At 32.7% G+C, this 13,018-nt stretch overlaps 4 protein-coding genes across 10 annotated transcripts in view; all 4 read right to left on the bottom strand.

Annotated features, from left to right (window-relative positions):
• Positions 1-160: 160 nt before the first annotated feature.
• Positions 161-2,089, bottom strand: LOC126871386 (receptor-binding cancer antigen expressed on SiSo cells-like). Of its 2 annotated transcripts, XM_050630143.1 has the most exons (5): positions 1,907-2,089; positions 1,584-1,689; positions 1,305-1,457; positions 1,126-1,239; positions 161-1,051 (listed from the first exon to the last, which is right to left on the bottom strand). In XM_050630143.1, exons 2-5 carry the CDS (start codon positions 1,680-1,682, stop codon positions 860-862), a joined length of 558 nt encoding a protein of 185 aa, XP_050486100.1. In that variant the 5' UTR covers positions 1,683-1,689; positions 1,907-2,089; the 3' UTR covers positions 161-859. The 2 variants fall into 2 exon arrangements, with proteins under 2 accessions (XP_050486100.1, XP_050486099.1); XM_050630142.1 differs by having other exon boundaries at positions 1,584-2,089.
• Positions 2,090-2,225: 136 nt separating this feature from the next.
• LOC126871394 (waprin-Thr1-like) lies at positions 2,226-3,664 on the bottom strand. Its single transcript, XM_050630159.1, has 4 exons — positions 3,518-3,664; positions 3,256-3,321; positions 2,449-2,622; positions 2,226-2,380 (listed from the first exon to the last, which is right to left on the bottom strand). The coding sequence occupies exons 1-4, from the start codon at positions 3,522-3,524 to the stop codon at positions 2,289-2,291; spliced, it is 339 nt and encodes a 112-aa protein (XP_050486116.1). The 5' UTR covers positions 3,525-3,664; the 3' UTR covers positions 2,226-2,288.
• Positions 3,665-4,758: 1,094 nt separating this feature from the next.
• On the bottom strand, positions 4,759-7,240 carry LOC126871391 (waprin-Phi1-like). Of its 2 annotated transcripts, none has more exons than XM_050630152.1 (4): positions 7,068-7,240; positions 5,786-5,886; positions 5,327-5,502; positions 4,759-5,158 (listed from the first exon to the last, which is right to left on the bottom strand). In XM_050630152.1, the coding sequence occupies exons 2-4, from the start codon at positions 5,848-5,850 to the stop codon at positions 4,908-4,910; spliced, it is 492 nt and encodes a 163-aa protein (XP_050486109.1). In that variant the 5' UTR covers positions 5,851-5,886; positions 7,068-7,240; the 3' UTR covers positions 4,759-4,907. The 2 variants fall into 2 exon arrangements, with proteins under 2 accessions (XP_050486109.1, XP_050486110.1); XM_050630153.1 differs by lacking the exon at positions 7,068-7,240 and adding an exon at positions 6,110-6,265.
• Positions 7,241-7,868: 628 nt separating this feature from the next.
• The window catches only part of LOC126871331 (phosphoinositide 3-kinase adapter protein 1), a 75,620-nt gene continuing 70,470 nt past the window's right edge, over positions 7,869-13,018 (bottom strand). For all 5 annotated transcript variants that reach the window (XM_050630007.1, XM_050630004.1, XM_050630003.1 and 2 more), the window contains 8 exons: positions 12,539-12,611; positions 12,031-12,339; positions 11,389-11,814; positions 11,188-11,307; positions 11,025-11,119; positions 10,683-10,902; positions 9,888-10,475; positions 7,869-9,161 (listed from right to left, as the gene is read on the bottom strand). In XM_050630007.1, coding sequence (XP_050485964.1) covers positions 9,145-9,161; positions 9,888-10,475; positions 10,683-10,902; positions 11,025-11,119; positions 11,188-11,307; positions 11,389-11,814; positions 12,031-12,339; positions 12,539-12,611 — 1,848 coding nt within the window. In that variant the 3' untranslated portion in view covers positions 7,869-9,144. The remainder of the gene's footprint in view (positions 9,162-9,887; positions 10,476-10,682; positions 10,903-11,024; positions 11,120-11,187; positions 11,308-11,388; positions 11,815-12,030; positions 12,340-12,538; positions 12,612-13,018) is intronic.

The raw sequence follows: 13,018 nt of genomic DNA, 5'->3' as shown, positions 1-13,018 counted from the left end.
CCCTTGTTCTCTATAATCGCTACTTCCTCTTATAATCCCATACAAAAGGCATTTTAAAAGCAGCACAAATATTAAATGCTTATTAGACATACTTACAATATATCACAAAATGTTTGTTTGCATTTGTTGGAGGTTTTCATAAAGTCTTTTAATAACAGTATGTGTAGTAATATGATTTATTTCATACCGCTACAAATTCAATGAACATGCTCTCGGTTTTATATCGGTATGATTAAGAAAATAATCAAATAGAGAAATTCATACTTGCGAAGAGATTAGTTATTCTATTTTTTCACCTTCTAAAAATAGTCCGATTTCATTATAAAAAATCAGTTTCTACGTGGTATTACAAGATTATTTACATGGAATGTCCCTAGACGTTATAAACATTTTAACAATAAAACAATTTAAATAACAAAAGTAATAATATTATCGTTTACCAATGCAACATTCGTAGTTTCTGTAACGTAAATATGTTATGTAAATAAGTCAGTTCTTTTGTTTTCTATTAAAAAGTTCGATATTTCACGTGTCATTAAATACCAATCAGTGATTTTCAGGTAATTTCCAACAAGGAATTAAATGCGTAAGATGCGATGTATCAATTAACTAATAAACGCATTAAAATATAAATTTGGACATTTCAAATAATATTATTGCGATGTTTTCCTATACAGGGTACGATTCGGTAAATTTTACAAAAAAACATATAACTCATAGCACAAGCAATGACTTTTGATTTTTCTTAATCTTAATTGATGTTCCATGCAGTTGTAAAAAGATCACATTTGTGCATGAACATCATCGAATGAAAAATTATCATTTCTGACGTAAATCTTTGTTTCTATATCCTTTCTCATCAAGAATTTAGTTTTGCACCTAATGGTTGAGGTCTTGAATTGCGTTCAATTCTTTTCTGCTGCTGCTCAAACAGCCGTTGCTCCCTTTCTCTTCGCTTCTGTTCTCTTAATGTTTTTGTGGGGTCTCCAAATTCCTTTGTTGTTTCTTCTTCCCAGCCAACAGCATTGTCTTCCCATTCTCCTAGCTCGTTCTATGTAAATATAATTTCAGAAATTATATAGTTCCTTCTCATTAAAAATAGTCATGTAAGAAATATAAACATACAGATGGCATGAGATCATTCGCCATGGCAAATTTTGATGCGTTCCAGGATGTATTTTCCGAAGCCTTATCTTTTACTAAAATCTTTGTCTGTGTTGTAATCTTTGGTGTCATATTCTATGATAGATATAAGAAGTTAGATATAGATATTTCCCAGTTGTTAAAGCAATAGAGATAATTACCTCAAAAAAATTTGGTTGCTGCTCCTCTGTAGATTCTGGCAGTTTAGAAACTTGCTGTCTGTATTGTTCAATTTTTGCTTGTACCGTGTTAACTGGCTTATCTGGCACGACCACGACAGGATTTTCTTCCCATTGATCCCAGTGCTCTAATTCCTTGAGCAAGCATCTTCAGTGATTACTATTATCGGAGTCAATGGTACAACAGGATTTTCATAATTTTTGAATCGTTGCAAAAGAAATGAACTTAAAAAAAGGTGAATGACAATGTTAGAAACTCACTGGTTGTGTTGTGTTGTTTACGGTGTTTGGTACTACGCCGATCGTGGAGAGAGGTATAGAATCACAAGACGACCTTCTTCGACGTCGAAGACAGCACATCGCACGCCTAAATACTCCCAGAAGTAATACGATGAGGGCTTTCAAACGATTTACTAAAAATTCTACTGCCATCGTAATATCGGCATAGATCTAACCTCTTTTACAATGATATAATAATAAATTGTATATGTTTTTATTACAAAGAATCAAGACTGATCAAATGCCATTTTGCTGAAAAATATCTAGAATTAAGTGATTTTACTGTCGTGTCACTTTGTACATACTTTATAAACACTAATAACTGTTAATAATAAGTATATTCTCCATCCGGCACACAGCTTCTTGTAAAACAATAAAGAGGTTATCGAGAAATATCGATTAAAATCTATGTGTCGACTGTCGACTCGTTTTCAAACTTTCAACAGGTTGCTAGTTGCTATCAGAATTAATCGTAATTCGACCATCTTGCAATTTAAATTTTAATTTTTGTAAACCTTTAGAAATTATATTTATTAACAACTTATGTATAATCTTTCATTATTTTTTCACAAAATTTTAAATTATATTCACGAGAGGAATAAAATATATATGTACAAAGTAAAGTAATTAAAACAAATGTTTATTTATTTTATAAAAAAATAATATTGTTATATTTCAGAGAATCGTTTATGTACGAACGCATTTTTCGCGTTTCGTTCTACGATCGAATTTACACTTTTGGTACGGACCGCATTTTACTCCGCCACAATAAACGTCGTCTGAAAAATAAATTTTCTTATGGATATTGGAAGATATAAATCTTAAAAAATTATGTAAACTCTTTTACCATTCGATGATCCTTTATATCCATTGCCGGTACTAACGGGACTCGCTGAAACACATGACTCACTTCCGCATTTATTTGGACAGCATTTCTCATTAAAAGAGCATTGAAAATCCGAAACACATTTAGGAGTGCATTTTGAAACACTGTTTCTTAATGGACAATGTCCTTCTTTATCTAAAAAATGATTAAATTGTAAATGATGAATTTTTCTTTTGCGTAAAGATAATTTTAATGCGCCATTTTTGAAAATAGAAACTCATTTCGATTAATTCTAATATTAAACAAATATACGACATCAAGATTGTCAAATAGATCAATAAATACCCGTTAGGTAAGCTATATTGAAATACTCGCGTGGTAATATAGTAATAATGTAGTATTATCTTTATATTTTATGATTGACAAAAGACAGAATATGTGATCATAGATGAGATATAGGATGAACCAAAATATCTTACAGAATTTGTAGGAAATCATTTTTTATGAACAGTCATATTGATTTTTCTCAGTCGTTATATCGACGATTATATCTGAACGTATCTGTATATATTTCTCATAGTAAAACATTTATTGGCAATAAGCATAATCAAGATATACGTGAGAGATATAAAATATGACAAATTATTAGTTAATACTCAATTAAAGTGTCAATATGTCGATATTAATTATAGATAATAGAATTATATTTACAACATTATCGCATTCGTTCGAAATAAATTAATAATTCAATAGCAAGAAAAGTTCTATTAGTTTTATATGAAATGTCAGTAAATAATATATCTACATAGAGGTGATCAATTAACTTACGAGACAGCTGAGCGTCTGCCACAGCAATTAATAAGCACACAGCCAGTACCATAATTATTCCTTTCTCTATAATGATATACACTTGATTATTTAAAAGTTCGAAAAATAAAATAATGTATTAATGCACAAGATGTCTCAATATAAACAAAAACGGAAACGACAAAGTTATCTCTTCGATGAAATTGTCTCTTTAACTCACATTAACTTTTTGTTAACTTGAAACACCTTATGTAAAAGTCTCAATTTTCATAAACACACATACTATGCATTGTTCTTTGTCGAAGATCCTCTTCCACAATTTTAAAATCACCAGATCTATTCAACTGCAAGATGAACAACGTCTAATTGGTGCGTGATAAGAGTTCAGATTCTTAAATCTTTCTCTGTCATTTTCTTTCCTTATCTATCTACATAACAATCTCTATGTCATTATCTCATTCGTTTCCACCTCTACTCTGCGGTCAGCGAAAGGAACATGTCGTGAAACGGCGGTACGTAGGGAACCAGCTGATTCAACTTCTTGATATTTCCCGACATCATTGCAGTTTATGAACGCATTTATGACTATTATTGATATGTTTTTACGTTTGTGACTCAACTGTTCGACGAATAATGTAGTTGGGTATTTCAATTGAATACGTGAATTTACGTAAAACTAATACAGACTTCAGGTTCGTAGATCATTCTTTCATTGATACAAATTACGTATTTTTATGTATTTTATTACAAGCCATTTTAGATGTATTAAGCGACAACAATAAACGCGTTTACATTGTATCTATTTGAATATTTTTTATTTTTAAATCAATACTGGAAAATTTCACGATTTGTGATTAAAATAATATATTCAAAATAATTCGATTTTTTGAATAAAGCATTTGAACTTTCTTTTGGTTTTAAATTAATATTGACAAAATTTTTGAACTTTTTATAATATATATGTAAGAGAAATTTTTATACAGTAAGTAGGATTTTCTGAATTTTTCTGAAATGGCCCCAGAGAAGATGTCATCTTTTTTCTGTTTCTTATCTAATTTTTCTAGCAGTTTATGTTTTTTTTTATATTTCTTTTTATTTATTTTCTAATAATAAAATAGTTTGATACGGTCTTATATTAACGATTATTTCCTAGGATTTTAGGAAACTAGAAACGATCCTCCATTTAGTCCGTCTTGCTAATGACCTTCTTTACTTGGATTTCGTGAATGTATTCTTCAAGGATCTATGCAAATTCAGGTCAATAGGCTAATAAGGTGACGCGTCCTTTACATAAAGCCGCTTACCAATGAGTTTGTTTCTGAGAAATCATTTAAGAAATTAGAAGGTTCATCATAGAACATTTTATTTCAATTACAAACGCGCATATATGTATAACAAGCATTGTTATCTATTATTTAAGATATCGATCAATTTGTAAATCTAGAAATTTAAAAATTAGATGGTTTAAAAAGGGGTATAAAAAGAGTACCATAAAGTCTGATATATATTAATTACTACATCTAGTTAAGAGCAAGATTTTTAATTCACAATTATCACAAATTTTGTAACAATTACAAGATATGGCACAAGGATATATTTAGTTACAAAAGATTAAATAAAAAGAGAATCATATTTTCCTGTTAATATTTTATGGCGATCTGCAATTATTTTAATTACTTATTGAAATAATAACGTAGATAATTATTTGGATCTCTGGAATTGATGTAAGGATTCCTGGGATTATTATAAAAGTCTTCCGATTCGTCTGCAAATTCAGCCACCTCAACATCTGGTTTTTGACATGCCAATGCTCCACACCTATTTTTGCAACATTTCATTGTTCCTCTACAATCATTGTCAACACTGCAGGTTGGTGAGCACACCCATCTTCCTTTTGGTTTCGCTGGACACGAACCTGGTTTCTCTAAATATACAGATTAAATCAAATTCTATAATTGAAATCAAAGTTAGGCGTTTTTAAAAGGTTTTCAGTTATTAAGAATTTGAATAACTTTATACCGTTTCTGCCAATTAATTAACATAAAATTTAGTTATCAACTTTGTTATTAATTGCTTTACAGTGTCACTTTACCGATAGGAACTGTTTGCCTCATGGTAACAGGTTTTGTGCAAACAGAGCCTCCACAATTGGTTGGACAACATTTGCCAATTCCTAAGCACTGTGAGTCAGAGAAACAAGATTGACTACAAATCTGCACTGGCAAAGGTGGTGGACAGGAACCTGGTTTCTCAGCAAAAGGTTCGTACCTGAAGACATTATTTCAATTGCGTGAGGAAGATTCATTAGCAGACTGAGAGTATTTATTTAAATTCATGTTTTTTTTTAAGAACATAACTAAAACAGTAGGATTTAATGAGAGATTTGATTCACCACAAACTTATTAGATATTATAAAGAGTTACTATACTTTGAATATTTTATGTCTACTCTTATATATTTTCTCGTCTTTAAATTTCCATAAATGCATAAAAATCCGTAATCTGTTCATCATAAACAATCAATTAATTAATTAAACAAGATAAAAACAAACCTGGATTGAGCAAGCGTTGTGGCCAAAGACAACGTAGACACCAAGACCATCGTAAGCAATTTCATTTTTCAATTAGTTTTACTCACTTAGCTTACTCGAAACTAAAAACGAAAAAAGGTATGTGTTTGTAAAAACTTCGATTATTTTGATAAAAACTTTGTTCGTGAAATTTTCGTTTCAAGAATATCTATTTTAAATATTTATTTTTTCTAACAGGAGTTCCACTATTTTACAAATTCGGTAAACACAACTATTATTTTTTGTTAATAATAATTATCGTATTTCATAAATTGTTTAAAAAATCGCACAGATATACTGAATTACTTTGTGTTAATGCTTTCAAAACTGAAATATGATCGATTATGGCACCGTTGACTCTCAGTCGTGGGTTGACAAACGAAGAAACAGGTGATCGAGACTTTTGCTGAAGAGAGAAGAATTTCTCTCCTATATAAGATCGATCCCCACTCAATGATAAACGTAACGAGCACGTTGCAACTCCTTAATGGAAATCGGGGATCGTTGGACCTACCTCGGATGTCGAACCGCAACGGTAATTAGCGTGGCAAATTAACGAGAAATCTAAATCGAGCGGAAGGAAGATAGTGGTTTCTGCGAGCCCCAGGGTTGACGAAATGAATGGGCTGTAGTTTAGATCATTTCCGGATCGTTGATCTGGGGACGGCATAGTCTTTTCTTTATTTTTATTTTAATAATAATTAGAAATTTAAATTTATGGATCAGAGATTTATAGATATTAGTAATATAAATTTACAGATTCTTCCTTATATTTTTTCTTTATTTCATTCGCACGAGAGATGAACCAAATTTTTTGGTTTGCCAATCCATGAAAGCTATCATTACAAGGAATTAACGTCAATACAGTAGTATAATATATATATAAATATTGCGATGAAAATTTTTTAATTTGTTAATTAGATTTCGAAGAATATCTACATAAGTGAATATGAATTTCTTTGGTGGGATATTTGAATAAATATTAATTTCTATTAGTAGCATTGGATGATTACCGATTTCGTGTATTCTGATATATTTTAACATAGAATTTGTAGAATTTAGATTTACTGTAAATATTGAAAGAAGTCAGATAAGATAAGAAGATAAGAAGATTGATTGAGCAGAATTTGTAGCAAAAGATAATTGAATTACAACTTTCTATTCATAGATATCTCTTTAAACAAATATAAAAAGATCTGCGTTGCATTTATTTCATATATTTTTCATTTCAAGTGCTTTTTTTTAAATCAAAGAGTAAAAATACCTTTATGTCCAAAGATAATCGTCCTTCGTGAAAGAAAGGACACGTTGTTCGACTCGCCGTCAATAATTGAATAGGTACTTTTCGAGAATTTTAGAACGCTTGGATATTCCTGGCCGTGATGTTGATACCACGACAGGTCGTTTGATACTGTCGATGAATATTCAATCGCATGTTTTATTCAAAAAAAACACATTTGCTGTATGTACATGAGCGTGACATCATTTGTACTTCAACGATATTTTGCTTGCAACAACTAAAGTATCTACATATTTTGTAACAGTGTGTTAGGTTCTGGCATCTTTTAAAAAATAATTCTTAATATGAATATTTGTCCATTTTTATTCATATTAACAATTTCATCGATATTTTGTTATTAAGTTCAATAACATTTATAGAATATTATCTAAGAAGTTTGATGATGCGTAAGAGAAGCGAAACTTTGCAAACTTTGTGTTAACAAATATGGTTTTTACCTCCGATTAACGACAGATTTGGCAAGAATATTTACTCATGCTTTTTCCCCCTTACTATTAAATCTACATACACGGACACGCTAAATTACATAATGCATATTTAACGTGTAATTTCTGAGAATAACGCGGCTTCCTAGAAACGCTCCTCACAGCAGATGCACCTGATAAAAATTATGACTTTCTGACAATGCATAAATTATACTCGATATTATCAATACTCCATATTTCACTATGTTTATGGTATGCTACGTAATTCATTCATGATCAATTCATAATCAATTGATTATCATTGAAGTAACACGAAGATCCGATTGAAATAATTTTGCAATTTCTATTATCTTTAGTTTTATTGGTATAAACATAAATATAAAAAAGACATAGTAATATCCCTACTGGTAGACATAAAAAAGAATGGTTTTGTGAAATATTCTACACTATGATATTACAATCAAAACGATAAATGCATCCTTGGTACTTGAAACGCATTTCGTCGTCATTCTTATAAAGACGTAAGACAAAAGGAATTTCGACACCTGTACAAAGTATTGTTTACGCTAGAGAATGATTACAACGTATGGTGCATGAATTGTATGATTAATAACATAATGATTACGCGACGCCATGTATTCTTAACGCAGTCTTTGGCGTCATCGACATTTTTTTTTTAAACAATCGTTGTATAAATTGTTCTAACTTAATCCTAAGGACTGACTATATAGAAAACTGGTTACAATAATAATAGAATATAGAGCAGAGGACAGTATGTACAGATTGCGATTTTGGCTTCCCGCCAAAAGATGAAAATTTGATTTGGCGCTCGCTAGCATTGTATTCGTTCTTGGACCGAGATCCGAGCATCGGTTAATTAACATAATATACAACTTAGTGGCGTAATCAGAAAGCCTCGAATGCTTGTTGATCAATAATATTCTAAATTTCCTAAAAAAAACGTAGTAAAATAATTGTCTCAACGATTCGGGTTCCGAAACTTAAACTTAAAATCTTTGAAGATCTCAAATTTATTGATCTTAATGATTTGAGATCTCCAAATTCGTTCCTAATCTAATAAAATTTATGGAAATATCGAAACGATTAAAATATTTTATAATATACTTAAGACACTTTAAAAATATCTTCGATACTATGAACAATAGTATATTTCGCTTATCGATAACAGTAACAAGTTAATAATTAATTATACATTGGTTTTATTTTCGTAACGCATTCGAGGCAGTTTTAGACTAATAACGACCAATAAACGCACTTAATTGCAGTACAATACCATAAACAAAAACTACAGATTAAGTCGCGCTTCACTGAGTATTAGAATAAAGAGAAAGAAAGATAAAAGAACGAAGGTAATGTACATAGAAGATATGAGCCATAGCGACTATCTTGAACCGAACAATTTACAGTTAAATACGCTATTAATACTAAGGATTACGAAGAACACTGACGTCGAGTACTTGAAATCATACTCGAGTATTTCTTCAATGAAAAACGATCGCCGAGAGCACTGTTTTTGAACGACCCGCCCATTAAAGTCTCCAGTCGGAGGAACGACTTCTTTTCAAGTACTTCTATTCGTGGTAATCTTTCTTATTTTACTTCTTCGTGGTAACTGTAACAGAAAATAGAAACAAAATTTTGATGAATCGATTGTAGGAGCGAAATGATTTGCACACACATATATAGCGTTAAAAGTAGCAAATGATGATGAAAGTTCACTAAAGTGTCTTAAGTAATCGACAACCTTCGTGATTCCCCGCTAAGTAAAAGGGAATGGCCAGTGACTAAACTGGTAAGGAATTCGTGGAGCAGATTTCAATGAAATTAAAATTTCATTTGGTCATTTGGTTATAGATGTAATTTAAGCTCCTTAAATAGTTCTTTCTCAACTATTTCTGAGTATATGATGGACGGATAAACCTTGAGTTAGAATAATTGAGATATTTGATATATTTATGACACGGTTCGCTGAAATTTCCAAGTAGAGAATTCATGGAAGAGGGATTGAGTAAATACTAAGAAATACTGTGACTATATTTAGTCACGTATATTCTTTTATCTTGAAATAGCTTGTTATGACGAGATATGATTCTCATTCATCTAAGGGAAGTTATGTCACTAAACTGCTACTAAATTAAACTAAAATACTATGTAAGTAGTACATTTGAAAATGCTTGAAACAGAAAGTATTTGATATCAGAAAAAAATGCACAGAAATACATGCAAAGGAAATAGGGAAGCATGTATAAGCATGAGTTATCCAACCTAATACGTACCAATTGTATTCATAATATAATAACAGAATAACTTAAATAAAAAGAGATAAAAGTAACTTTACCTCTTGGTGGAACAGGAGGAGCAGGCACTTTCTTCGTGGCACCAGTTTTCTGATCCTGAGGAACGTCGACGTTCATATATTCCGGCAGTTTACCAGTATCCGGTACATCCACGCCTTCTAAACTATTTGCCAGATTCGTGTCCACATATTCCTCGTTATTTTTACCTTGAACTTCAGTCAAAACATTGTCTTGACCTTGTACGTCATCAGTGACCTTATTTTCCCCCGCCTGACCGGGAGTCTCGGCCTTGGTTGAATTCTTCGAGATTTCAGATACATGATTTAAGTCAAGTGAGTGTCTCTGCTCAGTTTGCTGACCTTGTGTAGTGTCCTGAGACGAGGTGACGCACGTTGGTGTCACGTTCACGTAATTTGTTGGAATGCACATGCCAGCAGGCGGTACTGGCGCTGGGTTCAACGTAGACGGGTCAATGTTTGCGTAACTGTTGCCAGTATGTCTGGAGGACTCTGGTTCTGAAGCGTCATTAGTGACTGGCGATGAATTTTGAATCAAGTCCAGGTACTTAGGGTGATCACACGGGGAGCTTGGAGTTTTTGGTTCCTTCAGAGGAGCCTCTGTCTTGAAAGCTGTTGATCATTATTGAAAAGTGTTATTTAGAATCTTTTATTCGGAATAAAATTTAAATTACAAATCTATGATTAATCAGAATACAATGGATCGTTTCGGAATTATCTAAAATCGAAACTGCTTCTAGCGTATATCTTTAAGTATTGTAGTATGTATTAATCGAAATTATTTATTTTCTCTTAAAATTTTACTATTTGATTACTAACAGTGAATGGGTAATCCCGATGGTGGAAAAGCGATGTAGTATTCGGTATCCTCGCCTCGTAATTGTGGCTGTGATGGTCTCAAGTCTAAATCGTTTCCAGTCGAGGAACGAGGAGATGGGGAATACCTAAGCGCCGGGGAATACCTTCCTGCGAATGGCTTTGGAGCTGGTGGTATTTCGTACGACATCACACCCGCTTTATCCTCTCTGGCATTTTGTAACTGAAATAATTTTTCATTCAGAAATTTCAAGTTCTACAATCAAATAAAAATATTTGTAGCTGTAGGAAGGTTTTCAAAGTTCTTTATCGAGATATCGATTATATATTTTTCTAAATACTAACTCGTCGATCTTCAGTATCAGAATGAGTTCCACTGTCACCTAAACTGGTCCCACTACATCCGCTGGCAGTGCTCATTCTACCAGACGAAGACGAGCCTAAGAAAATAGAAATTAATTAGAATATTTTCTCTCCAAAGAACAAACTTTACTATCGAAATATGTACTTGAAACACTGCGGAGACTTAGACTGCTAACTGGCCTACGGTCGGTTAGGGCACCATTAACATTCTCCACTTTACTGGTCGAAGAAGAATCGTCACTTCCGGTCGTAGAGTCCTTCGTATCTACAATTTAAAAGTAAAAATAAATTAGAACCTTATGAAACAGAGGATTATCTATAATATATGTATTTTGCTCTAACGAACCTTTCTTTCCTTTAGAGAAGAACTTTCTGATTCTGTCAAAAGGTGTAGGAGCCTTCATTTCCTCTTTCATTCTTTTCTGTATTCTTTCATACTCTTCCCTCATCGCAGTGAGTTGCCTCTGTTTGTCTTTGAAGCTCTGTTGAACATCGTTGCGATTCCTCCAGTTCTCGACCAATCTTTCCACTTCGGTTATCGTGAACACGTTGTTCTTGAAGTCGTTTATGATTTCCAGTAACTCGTCCTGAGGCCCAGATGGTTCCCTCGACTTTGTGCTGCTGGAATTGGAGGTGGTTCTGCCATAAGAGAAGGAGGATTGACTATTTTCTTCTCGAGCAGGTATGGGATGAGAATCTGAACGACTCTGAGTGGGCGTCGCTGTTCGAGATGGCTGCTGGCTCACTGCGTTTGACGTTGGTGTTTTTGGTCCTTAAAGAATTAAATTTGGAAACATCAATTTTTCGACAGTGCTTGGAAATGTTTCAGGTTGGAATATTTCAAAAATTATTTGTACATCACAAGGTTTCAAAATTTAAAAATTTAAGTACTCAAATATTTCAATATTCAACTTGAGAAATTTAAATATACAAATTCAATAGTTCAAATTTAAATATCCTACGTTTATCTCTTTATAGAGTTACCTACCAGCTGGATGCATTTTCATATAACCTTGAAGAGGGAGTTCAAAGCCGTTCGAGGAGGTCATCACAGGCGTTGGTGTTGATGGACTGGCGATGACGGGAGTCGGTGCTGGTACGATTGAATAATTTGCCTCAATGGGGTTACTGGTGGTCGGGCTAGGGGTTACTGATAATTGACCTGGCAAGATCAAGGACGTTATTGGTCTTGCGGCCGGTGGCACCGAATAGGCTTCGCTCAAGGGTCGTGGACGACAATAATCCTCCTTGTCGTTATTGGTGTCGCTTGATGTGTTAGTTGTCGATGGATCCGCGCCTGAAAGATGTTTCAATCTTAATATTGGGCCATCTTGGTACCATTTCATAATCATTTAGAATTCTTATTTATGTTTAAATATTATATCGCAATTGTTTATCTGTATAATTATATATTTGTGACCATAGATTCAAATATAAGTGCGTACAAATTTCAAAAGATATAAAATACAGATTTTAATAAAAGAGGGTCTACTCACTTGCCGCTTGGTCTGTAGTGGTCTCGCTGATCACTTTCAAATAGCTGTACATGTTGGTGAACTCGTTCATTTGCTGCGGCACCGTGCGCGAGAATTCAAGGGGAAGCCCGAAACATGCAATTCAAAAGTAAGATACCAGTTAATTCACCGAAACATACCAAAAGATCAGTAAAAAATTCTATAAATCAAGCCTACTATCATTCTTCGTTAACAATATCTCAAAATTCTATGAATATTAAAGTTTCTAATTGTAATTAGAATCCGGACGAAACTAGTTAGAGTCGTCAAACTAATTCCAATTGATCATAACTGATTTTCATGGAATATAATTAATTAATTATTTAACGAGTCGTAATTAACTCTAACCGATTCCGACTAAATCCAACTGATGTTAATTAATTTTAACTGATTTTAACTGATCACGTTTTCAATTGGAAGTCTACGGACAGCTAGACGCAGAGTTTAGAGAAAAATAGAAGG

Source organism: Bombus huntii, chromosome 11 (assembly GCF_024542735.1).
Source record: "Bombus huntii isolate Logan2020A chromosome 11, iyBomHunt1.1, whole genome shotgun sequence".
Taxonomy (NCBI): Eukaryota; Metazoa; Arthropoda; class Insecta; order Hymenoptera; family Apidae; genus Bombus; species Bombus huntii.
Note: the sequence above shows the minus strand (reverse complement) of the source record. Positions and strands in the feature narration are given on the sequence as shown.